The sequence below is a fragment of the Anoplopoma fimbria genome, chromosome 11, assembly GCF_027596085.1.
Source record: "Anoplopoma fimbria isolate UVic2021 breed Golden Eagle Sablefish chromosome 11, Afim_UVic_2022, whole genome shotgun sequence".
In the NCBI taxonomy this organism is placed as follows: domain Eukaryota; kingdom Metazoa; phylum Chordata; class Actinopteri; order Perciformes; family Anoplopomatidae; genus Anoplopoma; species Anoplopoma fimbria.
The window spans coordinates 1,197,830-1,221,383 of NC_072459.1; the positions used below are offsets into that span (position 1 = coordinate 1,197,830).

Genomic DNA, 23,554 nt, shown 5'->3' on the forward strand with positions numbered 1-23,554 from the left:
GCTGTGTAGCAACAAGGCTGTAAAGCCTTGTGCAACAGCACAAAGTATATAATCCTGCGGGTTTAATAATAATGCTATTCTGTTTATTTCCTACTTTATTTCCTACTTTATATTTCTAACTAAAGATACATCACATTTTTATCAGTATTTTCATATTTGTTTTCATTCTGATGAATAGCTCACTCTAACAATTGAAAGTTTGCAGTGATCGTAACATAACTTGAGGTTAATTCTTCACCAATCATGTCGGGTGGTGCCCCAGTAAAAACATAAACCGGTGTTGAGAAAAAAGGAAGCGCTCACCTCAGTCAGTCTGCAGCCGTTAGGTGTCTGATCTCTTTGTTTGTGAGAGTCTGTGCCTCTCCTTTTTAGGTTTCTGTTTCTGTGTAAATCAAACTGAAAGTGTTGCAAAGGAGTTTCAAAAAAACGCTTTTATAAATAAACTTCCTTCCGTATTCACGGAGAGAGAATGAGTACTTCCTGTCAGTGTTTTGGCATTTATCAGTCTGTACAAATGCAAAAAGATGATTATTTTAATTTAAACTTTTAAAAGTATTGTAATGTACATGGAGGTTTACTGTTCAATATCTATTTTAATAGTAATCATATAACTCCCATGACTGTCTAATGAAGTGTCCTACCCCGTATCTGTGTCACAACACTTGATCACTTAATTCAAGTGAATTTGTCTCTTTGCCTTCATTAGACATTACACAGTAGAGTTTGACAGAAATTGTGGTTTGAAAGATGAGGATGACCTACAACAAAAAATCCCCTGCTGGATTTGAACCTATGACGTGGTGGTTTTAGATCAATGGTCATCAGGTCACCAAGGTTCTTTTAAAGTTATTACTGATTTATCTAATCGTATAGGACTCCCTTTCATAGCTTTTTCGGGCTTTACCAGTCATCTGCCTGTAGCAATGCAAAAAGCAGATTATCTTTATTCACAGTTTGTAAAGTATTGATGGTTTTTTGCTGATTTTATCCAATATTTTCCCATCCACAAAGGCTGATGTTTTCTTCCTCTTTTAAGAGTTTTAATACAAATTCTGGTGCAAAATAGTTGAAACTTTTTTAGACCCCCTTTTTTGACATTTAAGATTATTACTACATCACAATCTGCCAGTTGAACAATTGGCAACATATGATACACACGAGAGTTTTGTACTTCAAAACTGGAACCAGCAGATATCAACAGTCTGCTGAAATGTATCCGTCTGTTGTGTGGTTATCTGTAGAAAGAGGAATAGTTCAAGTTGTATCAACACTACAGAAAGAATACACAAGCTGTCCTTAACAGACCATAATGCCTTTCATTCTTTTTATTTATTTATCAATGCAATATACACTCACTTCATCCCTATCAGACACAGGATGAATCATCAGTGATGATACTATCATATTCTACATGGAGCATGACTCTGCTGCTTAATGTCCATGCCAGAGCAGTGCGTTATCATATACAAAACAAGACATTTCGCTCAGTTCAAATACTTTTGATACAACAAATTGACCAGATGTTTATACAATACACATAAACGGTAAACTAAGCAGTGACATGCATAATAATAATAACAACAATAATAATAATTATAATTATAAAGTTGTATTAATATCACAACTGACTCACAGGACACAGTGGGATATTAACTGCAATTTCATTGACATAATCATGAACAATCTGTTTTGTAGTCTATATGCAACCCCACCCGATCCTGATTTTGGCATCGTTTCTATTTGGGGTTTACTCCTTATTTTCACTTTATTGTTACATTAGACTTTAATATTTACACTCTTTATGATTGCACTCTCATTTTAACTTATCTCTAAACAAGAACAATAATACAGCACCCAATGCAATTAAGCATATGGTGACAATGCAACAAACACAACATTTACAACAGAACGACCACTGGCGGTTGTTCTGGGGTACTGAGGTATTGTGAAAGTGGGATTCTCTGTTCCAAGTCGTCCTGCTGGCATTTCGGTCTTCATAGTTATTGATGTTCAATACAACGTCATCTTGGTTTCGAAAACCTCTAGGAACATTGGTCTCTCTGGCCGAATTATCATCCAAAGGAATTCTTCTGTTTTTTGGTCTGCTGTTTTGTTGGTTAGAGGAGTTCTTTTCCTGGATCACAATAAACAGCAGCAGTCCAAGGAAAGCAAGTTCACCCCATGTGTTTCGGATTTGGGGAACATCAGCGTTGCTTCCAAAGCGGTTTCTGAGTTGCAGCAGTTGCTGTTGGTTTCCTCCCACAGAAAACTCTCTGATCTGTCTCAAGAGGTTGATAGTGATCCTGTAGGTATGATCTGGATCATACGCTGTACCAAGATTTTCAGAAGTGTCATAATGCTGTGTGATATAAACTTGGTCTATCCTCTGCAAATCTTGCAGTCCTGTGTTCTGCTCTCTGACACGAATTATGATCCGGTCCCTGTTTCTTCCCACATACCCTGATGGAGAACGGACAACATAAGCTGGAAGTGGCACGGATGTTTCTTGATAGAGGTGGCCAATAGTGAAGTACCGGTATACATTTCCTCGAGGCAGTGGCTCCAACACTCCCTCAAAGTTGCCATAATGATGTGAGCCATAAGCTCCTCTGTTTGGCTCAAATGTCAGGGAAATTATATTGTTATTATCTAAGTCCACTGTGTTGGCAAACCAGTGAAGCAACAAAAGACTGTGTTTGGGCACAGATTGATCAAAGTCGATTTTCTTCAAATCGTTGATTGAATCGAGGTGTCTCTGTACAGCCGACACAGAGGACAGGAGCAGGAGCAGAGCTACACACATCAGGACTCTTCCTGTCATCTTCATCATCCTGTAGAGAGATATTTAAAAAGTAATTGCTGACGTTAATCATCCATACTGTACATTCTCAATCTTTACTATATATGTGTAACTAGAGATGCATCAAAAGATAGTTTTCATGATTTGATCAGTCAGGTGCACATATGAACATTGAAACAGGTTTTGTTCTGTGTGGCTGTGTAGCAACAAGTCTGTAAAGCCTTGTGCAACAGCACAAAGTATATAATCCTGCGGGTTTAATAATAATGCTACCTTGCTCTCCACGACGCCACAGCCGCCCACACACATACAAATGACTTGGAGATATGCAGGCAAAGGAATTGTTATAACGTCCGTCTGTCTGTCCGTCTCTCTATCTCTGTCACTGTCTGTCTGTTTTTCTTTCTGTCTGTCTCTCTTTTTTCTCTCTCTCTCTCACTGTCTGTCTGTGGGGGCGGCTGTGGCGTAGTGGAGAGCAAGGTAGTTGATGATGAATGTTAGTTAGAGTCTGATGGTGGCACCTTGATGGTAGCCTGTCATCAGTGTGTGAATGGGTGAATGATATGTAACATACTACTGACTGTAAGTCGCTTTGGAGAAAAGCGTCTGCTAAATGACTCTAATGTAATGTAATGTCTGTCTGTCTCTTTGTTTGTCTTTTTTCAACAGTGACTCAGCACTACTACTATTAATACTATTACTACTATTACTACTACTACTACTACCACTATTATTACTACTACTACTACCACTATTACTAATACTACAACAATTTCTTCTCCTCCTACTATTTCTGATTAGACGGTTTCTTTTACTAAACCACTGATACTACAGTTTAACAGTTCAGTTTCCAGCTTTTTCTTCATTGTATTTCAGCTCTTTGCTTCTTTTGATGAAGCAGTTCAGCTTCCATCTCTGCCAGTTTTACAATTCAACTACCAGCTTTTTTTCAACAGTGCAGTTCTTGGCTTTTGGGCTTCCTCAGTCATTTGAAACTTCCACATTTTCAGCAATGCTCTGTGCAACGCATTTTCTGCAGTAAATGCATTTTCTAGTATTATTTATGCGATTGGACTTACTTTCTTTTTCAAATTAACCTCAAACGAACCCTAAATGAACCTCATTGATACAGCTGTCTCAGAACTGTAAATATATGCAACGTCTTCGGGCAGTAGCAGCCACACAGTCAAAATTTATTGCGAAATTTTCTAGTTTGATGTTATCGTTCCTCTTTCTCATCCTCCAAAGTTACAGTCTTCTTAGTATCAAACTTCCTTTAATGTTTCAATAGAAAGCATTTCCTTGTTGAGTTGCAGCAAAAGAAACACAAAGTGGAGAAAACACATCAAAGAGACTTGACTAATCGTGTGGAATAATGCCACCACACATACTAATTAAACAAAACCAGCGATCAGAAAATAAGAGAGCTCACCTGTGTTAGTCTGCTGCTGTCCGGTATCTGATCTCTGTGTTTGTGTGAAAGAACATACAACACCTTCTAGGTTACCGTTTCCCTGTAAATGAAACTGGTGAAACAAGTGTTGCTGGTGGTTAAAGGATGTCTGATTAAAACAGATTAATGGAGGACACTTCCTCCTTTCTGTAAGAAAAGAAAAGAAATGAAAAGAAAAGAAAAGGAACACTCCCTTAGTGTTTTATTTGAGTTTACACGTCGTGCCTTTTTTAAAAAACGCAAAAAGCTGATTAATTTAATCCACAGTTCTAAGAGAAATGATTCTGTAAAGTCATTTGAAAATTTTATGATCAGATTTATGATGGAAAGTTACCTTTGTCCTCTTGACTGCCTGCATCCATTTAAAGTTGCAGTACATGCATGTTCTATTTCATTCTTCCTGACTGGATAGCACTGGATATCTCCATCTCGCATATGCGCAGGTCGAGTAATTATACCAACAAAGTCACCTGTGACCATGCGATGACGTAGGGCGCACGCCCCAGTATAAAACCCTCACGTCATCACGCAATCTGTTCCTTCTATCTTCTCGCGGTTGAAGAACTGAAAGCAGGTCAACTTGGCTTGTCGCTTGTAGCTTCGTAACCCGAGGGTTGGTGCTTAATTTATTCGTCCACCAGAGGCTGCGGCAAGCTGCGAAGGACTTCAAGCTTATTATCCACTTTTCTTCGGACGGACAGCGGTGATCCCGCCATTACGGTTCGTACTGAGCACCTGCTAGACAGGTAAGTAGCCGGCGGATCGCCGGGCTCGCCAAGCTCATTGCTGAATTAAACGGGTGTATTTTGCCTCTTGCTGCGCTGTTTGCTCTCTGCTCTCGGAGAGACACAGCTATGGCGGTGAGTACATCGTTAGTTGGTAGGTTATTGATGTAACCTGGCCACACTTGTTAAGATAAGCAGTCATTTAATGTAAAGCTGCAATATCATAGCTCCTGTTTAGAAACGTTTGAGGAACTATCCGGCGCGGCCGCAGTAGTTTAGCCTATTTTGTTTACAAGACAGCGGCACTGTGCTTTCTCAGTGGCTGTCTTGAACCGTATACATTCGTGAATTCGTGTTTGATTTCAAACTTGATTTCTATAAAGAAACAGCTTATTTTTGGCTGTGTACTGTTTTTGCGTTACTCACCTAGACATGTTGAACTCGCATGTCTGTAACAACTGTTTGGTCCCCCTCCACACCGAGGATGGCCATGATCAGTGGCCGGCCTGTCTGGGAATCGAACACCTCAGGGCGGGCGTATCCGACGACCCTTGTTTGAACTGTAGTTTTATGCCACTGTCAGTGAGAATGGCTAGACTTGCAGAGATAGGCGGTAATACTGGGCTTGCGTCTGCTAGTGTGGCTGCAGACCCAACAACATCAAAAAGGCTCAGGGCAGTCTCACATGGGCCACCAGGAACAGTAAGAAAGGTTGATGCTTTGGCTTGCAAAGTAGACAGTCTTTCATCAGAGTTTGCTCAGATTAAAGAGCTTCTGCTCAATCTCCAGCCTGATAATAAGGGGCTAGCTCCTAGTGGTGACTCCGCCACAAGGGACTTGTCTTGTCAGGAGGATGATGTATTATCAACTGCAGCCTCCTGCAGTTTGTTTACAGATGAGGGGCAGAACGATGATAGAGATACATCCTCCAGGGCATCTGAGGTTTTTTCTCAGGGGTCTGATGGGGGCTCTTTACATGGATCAGAGGCTGGCCATGCCACAATGAAGCTAGCTATTCGGATGGCTTTAGCACGCCTGGGACTGGATGAAGCTCCTGTAGCAGCGGCTCCTTCCAGTGCTTTTTTCAGGCAGATGCATCAACCCTCTGCCTTTTCAGTACCTCTTTCTAAGCCCTATATTGAAGAGCTCCAGAAGTGCTGGTTAGACCCAAAATTGTTCTCCCATCACACTGACTGCAGGAACCTGGCTGCTATGCAGGACCCAGGAAGCTATGGCTTAGATCGTATGGCCCCAATCAAACCTACCATTGCTTCTCTGACAGTTTCACCAGATGAGGCTCTCGGACCTGATGCCCGCTGCCCCCGCCCTCAGTGTCGACTGACTGATGATCTCCTTACTAAGAGTTATAATATAGCAGCACGCATGGGACGTATTGGTAATTCATTCTCTCACCTTATCCTGGCTCTGTCCCAGAGCCTCCAGGAATCTGGTGTGGACTCCTCTGCCCAGACCCTAAGTGATGCCTCCCTTCAGGCTTTTGCTTTCATGTCTAGGGAGCTTGGAAGGTTGATGTCAACAGTGACGTTGGCACGCCGCCAGGTCTGGCTAGCGCAGTCCCCTTTGTCGGAGGGCTGTCGGCGCACCCTTCGTTCACTTCCAGTGGTTCCAGGTCAGATGTTTGGGCCAGCCGCTCAGCAGGCACTAGAGCGCAGTGTGACTGTGGTCAGAGATCCCGAAAAACACCTTGCCCTCAGGCAGGAAATTGTCGCACTGTTAGACAAAGAGGCAATCGAGCCTGTAGAGTGGCATACACGGCTCGGTGGGTTCTACTCAGTGTATTTTTTAATTCCAAAGAAGGATGGCGGGTTCCGCCCAATCCTAGACTTGAGAAAATTGAACAAGTTTTTAAAGGTTCTGTCATTTCGAATGTTACGACTGGCAGATGTTCTCCAGTCAGTTGTGTGGGGGGCCTGGTTTGTGTCAATAGACCTCAAGGATGCCTATTTCCACGTGCCTATTGCACCTTACCACAGGCAGTTCCTGAGGTTTGCCTTCCAAGGACAGGTTTACCAGCTCAAAGTGATGCCATTCGGTCTCTCACTGGCCCCTCGCGTATTTACAAGGTTCGTGGCAGCCGCCCTTTCTCCCATGCAAGCCAGAGGTTTGACAATTTTACCATACCTGGACGATTGGCTACTCATCTCTCCAACTGCACAGCAGGCAGTCAGAGATGCAGAGATGCTACTTGGTCATTTGAGCCAACTGGGCCTTACAGTGAACTACTCAAAGAGCAATCTTGCACCCAGTCAGAGGGTAGATTACCTGGGTATTACACTCGACTCACAGTCGATGAAAGCCGTCCTTTCGCAGAAGAGAGTGAAGGCTATTCAGCAACTTATAGGTTGCTTCCAGAGGGGCAGGGTTTTGAAATACGGCCTCTTTCTCAGCCTGCTGGGCATGCTGACAGCAGCAACCATGGTCGTCCCTCTGGGTCGTCTTTTTTTTTTACGACCCCTTCAAATCTGGGTCAACGGGCTGCACTTGGATTCCAAGTGGCACCGGGGCAGGAACGTCAGGGTTTCCAGCCTTTGTTGCCAGACAATGAAGCCTTGGAGAAGAACATTATATGTGACCAAGGGGGTTCCTTTGGGAGTAATCCTCCCGCCGAGAGGTGGTGGAGACAGATGCCTCCCTATTAGGCTGGGGTGCAGTCTGGCAGCGCAGGACCATCAGGGGCCGATGGAGCGCCAAGCAGAGGTTAGATCACATAAACATGCTCGAGCTCAGAGCAATATATCTGGCTCTGCAACATTTTCTTCCAGCACTGAAGGGCCGGCATGTTCTCATCCGGACAGACATCACCTCAGCGGTATTCCATATCAATCATCAGGGTGGCACCAGGTTCAGGCAATGTCTGAGAGTGTCACAACAGCTCCTTATGTGGGCATTTCCCCTCTTTCTGAGCCTCAAAGCCATTCATCTCCCAGGGGCGCAGAACATTGCAGCAGATGTTCTGTCCCGCCAAGGGCTGCCAAAGGGAGACTGGAGGCTCCATCCAGATGTGGTTGGAATCAAGAGTTTCTGTAGTGCCATCATGGGACTTGAAACTGGTATTAAAGTATTTATGTCTGCCCCCATTTGAACCATTAGGTCAGACAGAATTAAAATGGTTGTCTGCGAAGACAGCATTTCTGCTGGCTGTCACATCAGCAAAGAGAGTGGGTGAACTCCACACACTATCAGTGAGCCAGATGTGCATGCGTTGGTACCCGGAAGGTTTAAGGGTTACTCTCCTACCAAATCCATCTTTCCTGCCAAAGAGGGGCCTCCCTCACAGGTAAACCAAGCCATCAACTTGGCTGCATTCAGTCCACCGGCTTCATCTGACGGGGCAGAGGAACCGTCAGAGCTACTGTGCCCAGTGCGGGCACTCAAGACATATGTGGAAGTCACTGCCAGCTTACGCAAGACGGACAACCTTTTTGTCTGCTATGGGGGTTGTAAGCGGGGTGAACCCCTGTCAAAACAAAGGCTCTCTAATTGGATTGTGGATGTGATTCTCCACGCTTATAGGTCACAGGGCCTACCTTGCCCTAGTAATGTGAAGTGTCACTCTACTCGGAGTGTGTCCACATCCTGGGCAGCCTTGAAGGGGGTCTCTCTGCAAGAGATCTGTGCGGCTGCAACCTGGGAGTCTTCATGTACCTTTGCTCGCTATTACCGTGTCAATGTGGCTGCTCCTCATGCCATGACAGCGGCAGTCCTGTCAACGGCTTCCCTTGCTTAATGCAGTAAGCATTCCTCGTGACCTTGTGGGTATAAGTCATCCAGTGCTAAAGCACCGCCATCCGGCGGTCAGGAAGAATGAAATAGAACGAGAGTTACGAATGTAACTACGGTTCTATGAATTCTGGATGACCGCCAGATCTTGTCTGTCACTCGGAATCTGGGCGAGAAGATTCCGAAGGAACAGATTGCGTGATGACGTGAGGGTTTTATACTGGGGCGTGCGCCCTACGTCATCGCATGGTCACAGGTGACTTTGTTGGTATAATTACTCGACCTGGGCATATGGAGATGGAGATATCCAGTGCTAAAGCACCGCCATCTGGCGGTCATCCAGAATTCATAGAACCGTAGTTACATTCGTAACTCTCGTTTTATAGGCTGATTTCATGTAATTCGCCTGAATCGTGGTAAATCTGGCATGTTCCCTTTATTGGACAGTACACAGTAGAGTTTGCCAGAAATTGGGGGTTGAGAGTCAAGGATGAGCTGCAACTAAACCCCAATGATGTGCTGGGTTTAACATAATCATCAATCATCACAAGAACCATTGTTTGGGGTGAGATGTTAGTAAGATCTGGATTACGGATGAGGTGGGAGGGTGTTCCAGTTTCACCCCATATTGGCACAGTGATTGAATCATCCGAGGTTGTAGAGCCAGTTGCCATGTGATTAAATTCTGGTGGATAAGTTTCTGGACCATGAGTTTTTGGACTTGATGGTGGGGGAGACCTGCCAAAATACACAAGTGAAGGTTTGAACAGAAATTGGGGGTTGAGAGTCAAGGATGAGCTGACCAATGTTAATGTGTGCAATGATGTGCTGGGTTTAAGGCCACTTGATCACCAAGACGCCAGTTTTGTTGTGTTATGTTAATACTGATTTATCCAGTATTCCCATCAATAAGGGGTGATATATTCATCCTTTTTTAAAGGGTTTGAGCCCAAATTCTGGTGCAAAATAGTTGAAATGTTTCAAAGACCATGTTTTCAAGGCAATTGATATTTTATCTTGATCACAAAATTTCTCTAACAAATCCTTCTCTCTCTTTTCTTTTCTGACCAGATTAATGTCTCTTATTGATCTGATTTTATTTTTATTATTACAACTCAACTGCTCACAACCGACTCACGAGACATCAAGTGACATTAAATGGAATATCTTGGACTTAATAATGTTCAAACCGTGTACTCTTAGATTGTAACGACCCAGCTCATTTAGGGGAAATGAAGTAACATAAAACGTGATGTTTTAAGGTTCACAAAGTTATTTATTTACAAAAAGGAGCTCTTTAGATACACACAAGTTAACTTTCAATTCTAACTCTTCAACCAAAAATACAGGGAAGCACCACCACCTGTCCCTAGTGTTTATAACATACATTTCAAAGACATATATTTGTGAGGTCAGTTTTATATAAACTGACCTGGCCCCGTCCCAAGGGTGTGACTAGTACTTTGGACCAATTTGCATAAAATGCATTTAACAGTCAGGCATGAGAGGTATGTGGGGCGCTTGAAGAACAACAGCCACGCCTCGAGTGAAGCCTCGGCCCAGACTTTATACTCCTCCTAAAGAGCCTTCCTTCTTCTGATTCGCACATCAGACTTCCTGGAACACCAATCAGGTTCTTGGTCCAATCAACTGAGAGAGTCTCCACATATGCAATGTACTACAAACACACACACCAAGGCCAGAGCACAGGGGGAAGACTGTGGCTGTAACACCTATACTTTAGATCTGATACTGTACATGCATGTCTAAATGCAACCCTACGTAGACTGACCCAAACCTTTTAACCTGTTTGTTTTCATCATCTATACTCTGAACCACATTTTGCCTTATTTGCACCTTATCGTTATCTTAGACTTTAATATTTGCACTCTTTCCACTTTGTATTGCAACTGTTGCAAAGCAATTTCCTTTGCAATATATGAAGTTTATCTCATTTTAACTTGTCTCCAAACAAGAACAATAATATAGCACCCAATGCAATTAAGCATATGACACTGCAAACACAACTTTTACAACAGAAGGTACAGGTATTGTAAAAGTGGGATTCTCTGTTCCTAGTCGTCCTGCTCACGTTTTGGTCTTCATCATCACTGATGTTCAATACAACGTAACCTTGGTTTCTAAAACCTCTAGGAACATTGGTCTCTCTGTCCGAATTATCATCCAAAGGACTTCTTCTATCTTCTGGTCTGTTTTGTTGGTTAGAGGAGTTCTTTTCCTGGATCACAATAAACAGCAGCAGTCCAAGGAAAGCAAGTTCACCCCATGTGTTTGTGATGTGGAGAACATCAGCGTTGCTTCCAAAGCGGTTTCTGAGTTGCAGCAGTTGCTGTTGGTTTCCTCCCACAGAAAACTCTCTGATCTGTCTCAAGAGGTTGATAGTGATCCTGTAGGTATGATCTGGATCATAATCTGTCCCCATATTTTCATAAGTGTCATAATGCTGTGTGATATAAACTTGGTCTATCCTCTGCTGGGCTCGCCGTCCTGTGTTCTGCTCTCTGACACGAATTATGATCCGGTCCCTGTTTCCTTCCTCATACTCTAATGGAGGATCGACAACATAAGCTGGAAGTGGCATGGATGTTTCTTGATTGAGATTGCCAATAGTGTAGTACCGGTATACATTTCCCCAAGGCAAGACGTCCAACAGTCCCTCAGAGTTGTGATAAGGATGTGAGCTATAATCTCCTCTGTTTGGGTCAAAGGTCAGCCATATGTTATTGTTGGCATCAATGTTCACTGCGTTGGCAAACCAGTAGAGCAACACAAGACTGTGTTCGGGCACAGATTGACCAAAGTCGATTTTCTTCAAAGAATTGATTGAGCGAAGCTTTGGTCCAGCCGACACAGAGGACAGGAGCAGGAGCAGAGCTACACACATCAGGACTCTTCCTGTCATCTTCATCATCCTGTAGAGAGATATTTAAAAAATGAATTGCTTACATGAGTGATCCGTACTGTACACTATCGATCTCAATGTATTTGTAGCAAGAGATTCATCTAAAGGCTGTTTTCATGATTTGATTAATCTATTCATAATTTATTTTTTATTTGTTGCATATCTCACACTAAGGCATAACTAACGGAAAGGATGACAAGTATGTCTCAAAGCAATATTCAGGTGGCCATATGAGAACTGAAACAGGTTTTGTTTTTTGTTCGTCCTGCTCATACTGACCAGTAAGAGCATGGAATACACATTCCTCATTCTATGCAAAATATATTTGTAAGTTTATCTGAAATTAATTTGAGACTTCAACAGCGTGAGGTAATCAAATCAAGTATCTTCTAAAGTTACTGTCTATATACCAACTTCCCTTTCAAGAAGGTTCACAAAGAGTTAAATTCTTCACCAATCATCTGGATGAGTGCCAGTTAATACAAAAAACACACAATGTGCCACAGTTTATACTAAAAACACACAATGTGCCACTGTTAATACTAAAATCAAAATGTGATCATAGAATAAAGAGTGCTCACCTCCTTCAGTCTGCTGCCGTTAAGTATCCGATCTGTGTGTTTGTGTGAGAGCCTGCTCAACTCCTCTTAGGTTTCTGTTTCACTGGAAATGAAATTGGGTAATCAAGGGTTGCCTGTGGTTACAGGGAGTTGCATAATACAGTTGTTTCATATTTGGATTGTCTATAACACTAACTAAACAAAACTAGTAATCAGAAAATAAGAGTGCTCACCTGCGTTTGTTTGCCGTCCGGTATCTGATCCGTTTTTTTGTGAAAGTCGGCACAAAACCTTCTAGGATACTGTTTCGCTGAAAATGAAACTGTCTAATAATAGTTTGATTACTTCCTCCTTCCTTTATTCTACTAAAATAAAAACACCAACATCAGTGTGAGTATTAATTATAGTTTAATAAAAACAAAACCATGGATGAAATAAACCCGTTTTTTTTTTTTTAACTAAAACATTATTTATCACCACTCTCCTTAACAGACCATTTGTCTTTCACTTATTTCTTCCTACATTCTATCTCTAGAGTCAGGGAGAATCATCTGGGAGTCCTTACTGCTGGAGCATTGCAGTGTTGCCTGGATGAATCCTCAAGCTTAATGACCTCGCCAGAGCAATGCATTATAATATACCATTAAAGACATGACTCAGTTCAAATTCTTTTCAATAATTTAGATTTTATTCTATTATTAACAGACTGCAATTTAGCAGACAGCTTAAAAAGGTTTGAGATGGGTGTTTGAAGTATTTTTGGCATTTCATTCAAAGCATATATCTCTATCTTCACAGAACCCCATTAACAAAAAAAGATAATATAGTAAACAATAAAATTAAACGCATTGAACAGAAAAAAACCCTCGCCATTGTTCAGGAGGACTGAGGTGTCGTAACTGCCTGATTCTTTATTTTATTTTTTTACAATCGATTGATTTAATCTTGCTGGCTTCGTGGCAAGCAACACCGTCACACCTTTGTTTAGACAATATCTATTGTTGTCCCTCATTTCCCGTCGTCTAAATCCTCAATGATTTAAGAAAATGTATGACTAAACAAATGAAAAACAACACAAGAGGAATGCAGATCATTAAAGCATCATCCTCCTCGTTATTTTCACCATTTTCTGGTCTGTAGTTGGTTTCCAATGGGCAGCGGATTTCTGGTCTGTAGTTGTTTTCCGTTTGCTCGTTGTTTTCTGGTCTGTAGTTTTCCGTTGGGTCGTTGTTTTCTGGTCTGTAGTTTTCCGTTTGCTCGTTGTTTTCTGGTCTGTAGTTTTGTTTTCTGGTCTGTAGTTTTCCGTTTGCTCGTTGTTTTCTGGTCTGTAGTTTTCCGTTTGCTCGTTGTTTTCTGGTCTGTAGTTTTCCGTTTGCTCGTTGTTTTCTGGTCTGTAGTTTTCCGTTTGCTCGTTGTTTTCTGGTCTGTAGTTTTCCGTTTGCTCGTTGTTTTCTGGTCTGTAGTTGTTTTCCGTTTGCTCGTTGTTTTCTGGTCTGTAGTTTTCCGTTGGCTCGTTGTTTTCTGGTCTGTTTTCCGTTTGCTCGTTTTCTGGTCTGTAGTTTTTTCCGTTTTTGGTCTGTTTTCGTTGTTTTCTGGTCTGTAGTTTTTCGTTGGGTCGTTGTTTTCTGGTCTGTAGTTTTCCGTTTGCTCGTTGTTTTCTGGTCTGTAGTTGTTTTCCGTTTGCTCATTGTTTTCTGGTCTGTAGTTTTCCGTTGGGTCGTTGTTTTCTGGTCTGTAGTTTTTCGTTGGGTCGTTGTTTTCTGGTCTGTAGTTTTCTGTTTGCTCGTTGTTTTCTGGTCTGTAGTTTTCCGTTTGCTCGTTGTTTACTGGTCTGTAGTTTTCCGTTTTCTCGTTGTTTTCCAGTGTGTAGTTTGCCGGTGTGTAGTTTTCCGTTTGCTCGTTGTTTTCTGGTCTGTAGTTGTTTTCCGTTTGCTCATTGTTTTCTGGTCTGTAGTTTTCCGTTGGGTCGTTGTTTTCCGGTGTGTAGTTTTCCGTTGGGTCGTTGTTTTCTGGTCTGTAGTTTTCCGTTTGCTCGTTGTTTACTGGTCTGTAGTTTTCTGGTCTGTAGTTTTCCGTTTGCTCGTTGTTTTCCGGTGTGTAGTTGTTTTCTGATCCGTTTTGTTGGTTCAAGCGGAACCTTTCCTGGATCACAATAAACAGCAGCAGTCCAAGACCAGCAAGTTCACCCCATGTGTTTGTGATGTGGAGAACATCAGCGTTGCTTCCAAAGCGGTTTCTGAGCTGCAGCAGTTGCTGTTGGTTTCCTCCCACAGAAAACTCTCTGATCTGTCTCAAGAGGTTGGTAGTGATCCTGTAGGTATGATCTGGATCATAATCAGACTGATGTTCAATATGCTGTGTGATATAAACTTGGTCTATTCTCTGAGGAACTCGGCATCCTTTGTTTGGCTCTCTGACACGAATTATGATCCGGTCCCTGTTGCTACCCACATACTCAGATGTTGGGGGACGGACAACATAAGGAGGAAGTTGCACGGATGTTTCTTGATTGAGACTTCCAATAGTGAAGTACTGGTGTACACTTCCCCACTGCAGTTGGTCCAACACTCCCTCATAGTTGCCATAATGATGTGAGCCATAAGTTCTGCTCTCCGGGTCCAAAGTCAGGCTAATGACGTTGTTCTCGTCGATGTCCACTGCGTTGGCAAACCAGTAGAGCAACAAAAGACTGTGTTTGGGCACAGATTCACCAAAGTCGATTTTCTTCAAAGAATTGATTGAGCGAAGCTTTGGTACAGCCGACACAGAGGACAGGAGCAGGAGCAGAGCTACACACATCAGGACTCTTCCTGTCATCTTCATCATCCTGTAGAGAGATATTTAAAAAGTAATTGCTTACATGAGTGATCCATACTGTACATTCTCAATCTATACTATATATGTGTAACTAGAGATGCATTAAAAGATAGTTTTCATGATTTGATCAGTCAGGTGCACATATGAACATTGAAACAGGTTTTGTTTGATGTTATCGTTCCTCCTGCTCATACTCACAAGTAAAACTCAAGCCAGTATTGTGAAGGAATCCATAGTACTCATTCTGTGTAAAAAAAAAATGTATTTGTAAGTTTATCTGTTGTTAATGATGCTTCAGCACCCTGATTTAATCAAATCAAGTGAGTATCCTCCGAAGTTACAGTCTTCTTAGTATCAAACTTCCTTTAATGTTTCAATAGAAAACATTTCCTTGTTGCGTTGCAGCAAAAGAAACACAAAGTGGAGAAAACACATCAAAGAGACTTGACTAATCGTGTGGAATAATGCCACCACACATACTAATTAAACAAAACCAGCGATCAGAAAATAAGAGAGCTCACCTGTGTTAGTCTGCTGCTGTCCGGTATCTGATCTCTGTGTTTGTGTGAAAGAACATACAACACCTTCTAGGTTACCGTTTCCCTGTTAATTAAACTGGTAAAACAAGCGTCGCTGGTGGTTAAAGGACGTCTGATTAAAATAGATTAATGGAGGACACTTCCTCCTTTCTGTAAGAAAAGAAAAGGAACACTCCCTTAGTGTTTTTATTTGAGTTTACACGTCATGTGCCTTTTTTTAAAAAACGCAAAAAGCTGATTAATTTCATCCACAGTTCTAAGAGAAATGATTCTGTAAAGTGATTTGAGAATTTTAGGATCAGATTTATGATGGAAAGTTACCTTTTGGAGGCTTGACAGTAAGTGTGTCCTCTTGACTGCCTGGATCCATTTAAAGTTGCAGTACATGCATGTTTTATAGGCTGATTTCATGTAATTCGCCTGAATCGTGGTAAATCTGGCATGTTCCCTTTATTGGACAGTACACAGTAGAGTTTGCCAGAAATTGGGGGTTGAGAGTCAAGGATGAGCTGCAACTAAACCCCAATGATGTGCTGGGTTTAAGGCCACTTGATCACCAAGACGCCAGTTTTGTTGTGTTATGTTAATACTGATTTATCCAGTATTCCCATCAATAAGGGGTGATATATTCATCCTTTTTTAAAGGGTTTGAGCCCAAATTCTGGTGCAAAATAGTTGAAATGTTTCAAAGACCATGTTTTCAAGGCAATTGATATTTTATCTTGATCACAAAATTTCTCTAACAAATCCTTCTCTCTCTTTTCTTTTCTGACCAGATTAATGTCTCTTATTGATCTGATTTTATTTTTATTATTACAACTCAACTGCTCACAACCGACTCACGAGACATCAAGTGACATTAAATGGAATATCTTGGACTTAATAATGTTCAAACTGTGTACTCTTAGATTGTAACGACCCAGCTCATTTAGGGGAAATGAAGTAACATAAAACGTGATGTTTTAAGGTTCACAAAGTTATTTATTTACAAAAAGGAGCTCTTTAGATACACACAAGTTAACTTTCAATTCTAACTCTTCAACCAAAAATACAGGGAAGCACCACCACCTGTCCCTAGTGTTTATAACATACATTTCAAAGACATATATTTGTGAGGTCAGTTTTATATAAACTGACCTGGCCCCGTCCCAAGGGTGTGACTAGTACTTTGGACCAATTTGCATAAAATGCATTTAACAGTCAGGCATGAGAGGTATGTGGGGCGCTTGAAGAACAACAGCCACGCCTCGAGTGAAGCCTCGGCCCAGACTTTATACTCCTCCTAAAGAGCCTTCCTTCTTCTGATTCGCACATCAGACTTCCTGGAACACCAATCAGGTTCTTGGTCCAATCAACTGAGAGAGTCTCCACATATGCAATGTACTACAAACACACACACCAAGGCCAGAGCACAGGGGGAAGACTGTGGCTGTAACACCTATACTTTAGATCTGATACTGTACATGCATGTCTAAATGCAACCCTACGTAGACTGACCCAAACCTTTTAACCTGTTTGTTTTCATCATCTATACTCTGAACCACATTTTGCCTTATTTGCACCTTATCGTTATCTTAGACTTTAATATTTGCACTCTTTCCACTTTGTATTGCAACTGTTGCAAAGCAATTTCCTTTGCAATATATGAAGTTTTATTTCATTTTACTTATCTTTATAACTTATCTCTAAACAAGAACAATAATACAGCACCCAATGCAATTAAGCATATGGTGACAATGCAACAAACACAACATTTACAACAGAACGACCACTGGCAGTCGTTCTGGGGTACTGAGGTATTGTGAAAGTGGGATTCTCTGTTCCAAGTCGTCCTGCTCACATTTTGGTCTTCATCATCACTGATGTTCAATACAACGTCACCTTGGTTTCTAGAACCTCTAGGAACATTGGTCTCTCTGTCCGAATTATCATCCAAAGGACTTCTTCTATCTTCTGGTCTGTTTTGTTGGTTAGAGGAGTTATTTTTCTGGATCACAATAAACAGCAGCAGTCCAAGACCAGCAAGTTCACCCCATGTGTTTGTGATGTGGAGAACATCAGCGTTGCTTCCAAAGCGGTTTCTGAGTTGCAGCAGTTGCTGTTGGTTTCCTCCCACAGAAAACTCTCTGATCTGTCTCAAGAGGTTGATAGTGATCCTGTAGGTATGATCTGGATCATAATCTGTCCCCATATTTTCACAAGTGTCATAATGCTGTGTGATATAAACTTGGTCTATCCTCTGCTGGGCTCGCCGTCCTGTGTTCTGCTCTCTGACACGAATTATGATCCGGTCCCTGTTTCCTTCCTCATACTCTAATGGAGGATCGACAACATAAGCTGGAAGTGGCACGGATGTTTCTTGATTGAGATTGCCAATAGTGTAGTACCGGTATACATTTCCCCAAGGCAAGACGTCCAACAGTCCCTCAGAGTTGTGATAAGGATGTGAGCTATAATCTCCTCTGTTCGGGTCAAAGGTCAGCCATATGTTATTGTTGGCATCAATGTCCACTGTGTTGGCAAACCAGTAGAGCAACACAAGACTGTGTTCGGGCACAGATTCACCAAAGTCGATGTTCTTCAAAGAATTGATTGAGCGAAGCTTTGGTCCAGCCGACACAGAGGACAGGAGCAGGAGCAGAGCTACACACATCAGGACTCTTCCTGTCATCTTCATCATCCTGTAGAGAGATATTTAAAAAATGAATTGCTTACATGAGTGATCCATACTGTACATTCTCAATCTATACTATATATGTGTAACTAGAGATGCATTAAAAGATAGTTTTCATGATTTGATCAGTCAGGTGCACATACAGTGGGTACGGAAAGTATTCAGACCCCTTTAAATTTTTCACTCTTTGTTTCATTGCAGCCATTTGCTAAAATCGAAAAAGTTCATTTTGGTAAATTTATTCACCAAATTTATTAAAAAAGAAAAACTGAAATATCACATGGTCATAAGTATTCAGACCCTTTGCTCAGTATTGAGTAGAAGCACCCTTTTGAGCTAGTACAGCCATGAGTCTTCTTGGGAATGATGCAACAAGTTTCTCACACCTGGATTTGGGGATCCTCTGCCATTCTTCCTTGCAGATCCTCTCCAGTTCTGTCAGGTTGGATGGTGAACGTTGGTGGACAGCCATTTTCAGGTCTCTCCAGAGATGCTCAATTGGGTTTAGGTCAGGGCTCTGGCTGGGCCAGTCAAGAATGGTCACAGACTTGTTCCAAAGCCACTCCTTTGTTATTTTAGCTGTGTGCTTCGGGTCATTGTCTTGTTGGAAGGTGAGCCTTCGGCCCAGTCTGAGGTCCTGAGCACTCTGGAGGAGGTTTTCTTCCAGGATATCTCTGTACTTGGCCGCATTCATCTTTCCTTCAATTGCAACCAGCGTCCTGTCCCTGCAGCTGAAAAACACCCCCATAGCATGATGCTGCCACCACCATGTTTCACTGTTGGGATTGTATTGGGCAGGTGATGAGCAGTGCCTGGTTTTCTCCACACATACCGCTTAGAATTAACGCCAACAAGTTCAATCTTGGTCTCATCAGACCAGAGAATCTTATTTCTCATAGTTTGGGAGTCCTCCATGTGTTTTTTGGCAAACTCTATGCAGGCTTTCATATGTCTTGCACTGAGGAGAGGCTTCCGTCGGGCCACTCTGCCATAAAGCCCCGACTGGTGGAGGGCTGCAGTGATAGTTGACTTTGTGGAACTTTCTCCCATCTCCCTACTGCATCTCTGGAGCTCAGCCACAGTGATCTTTGGGTTCTTCTTTACCTCTCTCACCAAGGCTCTTCTCCCACGATTGCTCAGTTTGGCTGGACGGCCAGGTCTAGGAAGAGTTCTGGTCATCCCATACTTCTTCCATTTAAGGATTATGGAGGCCACTGTGCTCTTAGGAACCTTGAGTGCTGCAGAAATTCTTTTGTAACCTTGGCCAGATCTGTGCCTTGCCACAATTCTGTCTCTGAGCTCCTTGGGCAGTTCCTTCGACCTCATGATTCTCATTTGTTCTGACATGCACTGTGAGCTGTAAGGTCTTATATAGACAGGTGTGTGCCTTTCCTAATCAAGTCCAATCAGTTTAATTAAACACAGCTGGACTCCAATGAAGGAGTAGAACCATCTCAAGGAGGATCAGAAGAAATGGACAGCATGTGAGTTAAATATGAGTGTCACAGCAAAGGGTCTGAATACTTATGACCATGTGATATTTCAGTTTTTCTTTTTTAATAAATTTGCAAAAATTTAAAAAAAAAAATGAACTTTTTCGATTTTAGCAAATGGCTGCAATGAAACAAAGAGTGAAAAATTTAAAGGGGTCTGAATACTTTCCGTACCCACTGTATGAACATTGAAACAGGTTTTGTTTGATGTTATCGTTCCTCCTGCTCATACTCACAAGTAAAACTCAAGCCAGTATTATGAAGGAATCCATAGTACTCATTCTGTGTAAAAAAACATTTTATTTGTAAGTTTATCTGTTGTTAATGATGCTTCAGCACCCTGATTTAATCAAATCAAGTGAGTATCCTCCGAAGTTACAGTCTTCTTAGTATCAAACTTCCTTTAATGTTTCAATAGAAAACATTTCCTTGTTGCGTTGCAGCAAAAGAAACACGAAGTGGAGAAAACACATCAAAGAGACTTGACTAATCGTGTGGAATAATGCCACCACACATACTAATTAAACAAAACCAGCGATCAGAAAATAAGAGAGCTCACCTGCGTTAGTCTGCTGCTGTCCGGTATCTGATCTCTGTGTTTGTGTGAAAGAACATACAACACCTTCTAGGTTACCGTTTCCCTGTAAATGAAACTGGTAAAACAAGCGTCGCTGGTGGTTAAAGGACGTCTGATTAAAACAGATTAATGGAGGACACTTCCTCCTTTCTGTAAGAAAAGAAAAGGAACACTCCCTTAGTGTTTTTATTTGAGTTTACACGTCATGTGCCTTTTTTAAAAAACGCAAAAAGTGATTAATTTCATCCACAGTTCTAAGAGAAATGATTCTGTAAAGTGATTTGAGAATTTTAGGATCAGATTTATGATGGAAAGTTACCTTTTGGAGGCTTGACAGTAAGTGTGTCCTCTAGACTGCCTGGATCCATTTAAAGTTGCAGTACATGCATGTTTTATAGGCTGATTTCATGTAATTCGCCTGAATCGTGGTAAATCTGGCATGTTCCCTTTATTGGACAGTACACAGTAGAGTTTGCCAGAAATTGGAGGTTGAGTCAAGGATGAGCTGCAACTAAACCCCAATGATGTGCTGGGTTTAAGGCCACTTGATCACCAAGACGCCAGTTTTGTTGTTATGTTAATACTGATTTATCCAGTATTCCCATCAATAAGGGGTGATATATTCATCCTTTTTTAAAGGGTTTGAGCCCAAATTCTGGTGCAAAATAGTTGAAATGTTTCAAAGACCATGTTTTCAAGGCAATTGATATTTTATCTTGATCACAAAATTTCTCTAACAAATCCTTCTCTCTCTTTTCTTTTCTGACCAGATTAATGTCTCTTATTGATCTGATTTTATTTTTATTATTACAACTCAACTGCTCACAACCGACTCACGAGACATCAAGTGACATTAAATGGAATATCTTGGACTTAATAATGTTCAAACTGTGTACTCTTAGATTGTAACGACCCAGCTCATTTAGGGGAAATGAAGTAACATAAAACGTGATGTTTTAAGGTTCACAAAGTTATTTATTTACAAAAAGGAGCTCTTTAGATACACACAAGTTAACTTTCAATTCTAACTCTTCAACCAAAAATACAGGGAAGCACCACCACCTGTCCCTAGTGTTTATAACATACATTTCAAAGACATATATTTGTGAGGTCAGTTTTATATAAACTGACCTGGCCCCGTCCCAAGGGTGTGACTAGTACTTTGGACCAATTTGCATAAAATGCATTTAACAGTCAGGCATGAGAGGTATGTGGGGCGCTTGAAGAACAACAGCCACGCCTCGAGTGAAGCCTCGGCCCAGACTTTATACTCCTCCTAAAGAGCCTTCCTTCTTCTGATTCGCACATCAGACTTCCTGGAACACCAATCCGGTTCTTGGTCCAATCAACTGAGAGAGTCTCCACATATGCAATGTACTACAAACACACACACCAAGGCCAGAGCACAGGGGGAAGACTGTGGCTGTAACACCTATACTTTAGATCTGATACTGTACATGCATGTCTAAATGCAACCCTACGTAGACTGACCCAAACCTTTTAACCTGTTTGTTTTCATCATCTATACTCTGAACCACATTTTGCCTTATTTGCACCTTATCGTTATCTTAGACTTTAATATTTGCACTCTTTCCACTTTGTATTGCAACTGTTGCAAAGCAATTTCCTTTGCAATATATGAAGTTTTATTTCATTTTTACTTATCTTTATAACTTATCTCTAAACAAGAACAATAATATAGCACCCAATGCAATTAAGCATATGGTGACAATGCAACAAACACAACATTTACGACAGAACAACCACTGGCAGTTGTTCTGGGGTACTGAGGTATTGTAAAAGTGGGATTCTCTGTTCCTAGTCGTCCTGCTCACGTTTTGGTCTTCATCATCACTCATGTTCAATACAACGTAACCTTGGTTTCTAGAACCTCTAGGAACATTGGTCTCTGTGTCCGAATTATCATCCAAAGGACTTCTTCTATCTTCTGGTCTGTTTTGTTGGTTAGAGGAGTTATTTTTCTGGATCACAATAAACAGCAGCAGTCCAAGGGAAGCAAGTTCACCCCATGTGTTTGTGATGTGGAGAACATCAGCGTTGCTTCCAAAGCGGTTTCTGAGTTGCAGCAGTTGCTGTTGGTTTCCTCCCACAGAAAACTCTCTGATCTGTCTCAAGAGGTTGATAGTGATCCTGTAGGTATGATCTGGATCATAATCTGTCCCCATATTTTCAGAAGTGTCATAATGCTGTGTGATATAAACTTGGTCTATCCTCTGCCGTCCTGTGTTCTGCTCTCTGACACGAATTATGATCCGGTCCCTGTTTCTTCCCACATACCCTGATGGAGGATCGACAACATAAGCTGGAAGTGGCATGGATGTTTCTTGATTGAGATTGCCAATAGTGTAGTACCGGTATACATTTCCCCAAGGCAAGACGTCCAACAGTCTCTCAGAGTTGTGATAAGGATGTGAGCTATAATCTCCTCTGTTTGGGTCAAAGGTCAGCCATATGTTATTGTTAGAATCAATGTCCACTGTGTTGGCAAACCAGTAGAGCAACACAAGACTGTGTTTGGGCACAGATTCACCAAAGTCGATGTTCTTCAAAGAATTGATTGAGCGTCTTTGGTCCAGCCGACACAGAGGACAGGAGCAGGAGCAGAGCTACACACATCAGGACTCTTCCTGTCATCTTCATCATCCTGTAGAGAGATATTTAAAAAATGAATTGCTTACATGAGTGATCCATACTGTACATTCTCAATCTATACTTTATATGTGGAACTAGAGATGCATTAAAAGATAGTTTTCATCATTTGATCAGTCAGGTGCACATACAGTGGGTACGGAAAGTATTTAGACCCCTTTAAATTTTTCACTCTTTGTTTCATTGCAGCCATTTGCTAGAATCGAAAAGTTCATTTTGGTAAATTTATTTACCAAATTTATTAAAAAAGAAAAACTGAAATATCACATGGTCATAAGTATTCAGACCCTTTGCTCAGTATTGAGTAGAAGCACCCTTTTGAGCTAGTACAGCCATGAGTCTTCTTGGGAATGATGCAACAAGTGTCTCACACCTGGATTTGGGGATCCTCTGCCATTCTTCCTTGCAGATCCTCTCCAGTTCTGTCAGGTTGGATGGTGAACGTTGGTGGACAGCCATTTTCAGGTCTCTCCAGAGATGCTCAATTGGGTTTAGGTCAGGGCTCTGGCTGGGCCAGTCAAGAATGGTCACAGACTTGTTCCAAAGCCACTCCTTTGTTATTTTAGCTGTGTGCTTCGGGTC

The 23,554-nt window shown here is 41.7% G+C and overlaps 3 protein-coding genes across 5 annotated transcripts; all 3 read right to left on the reverse strand.

The window, feature by feature from the left end:
* Positions 1 to 302: 302 nt before the first annotated feature.
* On the reverse strand, positions 303 to 20,486 carry LOC129098478 (uncharacterized). Of its 3 annotated transcripts, XM_054607495.1 has the most exons (3): positions 20,285 to 20,467; positions 19,962 to 20,007; positions 16,519 to 18,239 (listed from the first exon to the last, which is right to left on the reverse strand). In XM_054607495.1, the coding sequence occupies exon 3, from the start codon at positions 18,236 to 18,238 to the stop codon at positions 17,231 to 17,233; it is 1,008 nt and encodes a 335-aa protein (XP_054463470.1). In that variant the 5' UTR covers position 18,239; positions 19,962 to 20,007; positions 20,285 to 20,467; the 3' UTR covers positions 16,519 to 17,230. The 3 variants fall into 3 exon arrangements, 2 of the variants coding, with proteins under 2 accessions (XP_054463470.1, XP_054463471.1); XR_008531595.1 differs by lacking the exons at positions 16,519 to 18,239; positions 19,962 to 20,007 and adding an exon at positions 303 to 382 and having other exon boundaries at positions 20,285 to 20,486; XM_054607496.1 differs by lacking the exon at positions 19,962 to 20,007.
* LOC129098477 (uncharacterized) lies at positions 1,317 to 4,328 on the reverse strand. Its single transcript, XM_054607493.1, has 2 exons — positions 4,233 to 4,328; positions 1,317 to 2,831 (listed from the first exon to the last, which is right to left on the reverse strand). The coding sequence occupies exon 2, from the start codon at positions 2,828 to 2,830 to the stop codon at positions 1,814 to 1,816; it is 1,017 nt and encodes a 338-aa protein (XP_054463468.1). The 5' UTR covers position 2,831; positions 4,233 to 4,328; the 3' UTR covers positions 1,317 to 1,813.
* Positions 9,975 to 12,305, reverse strand: LOC129098479 (uncharacterized). The gene is made up of 2 exons (XM_054607497.1): positions 12,224 to 12,305; positions 9,975 to 11,652 (listed from the first exon to the last, which is right to left on the reverse strand). The coding sequence occupies exon 2, from the start codon at positions 11,649 to 11,651 to the stop codon at positions 10,671 to 10,673; it is 981 nt and encodes a 326-aa protein (XP_054463472.1). The 5' UTR covers position 11,652; positions 12,224 to 12,305; the 3' UTR covers positions 9,975 to 10,670.
* Positions 20,487 to 23,554: the final 3,068 nt, after the last annotated feature.

Bases quoted from the DNA above. Each gene is read 5' to 3' on its own strand.
- LOC129098477 (XM_054607493.1), bottom strand. From the start codon at position 2,830: ATGATGAAGATGACAGGAAGAGTCCTGATGTGTGTAGCTCTGCTCCTG.
- LOC129098479 (XM_054607497.1), bottom strand. From the start codon at position 11,651: ATGATGAAGATGACAGGAAGAGTCCTGATGTGTGTAGCTCTGCTCCTG.
- LOC129098478 (XM_054607496.1), bottom strand. From the start codon at position 18,238: ATGATGAAGATGACAGGAAGAGTCCTGATGTGTGTAGCTCTGCTCCTG.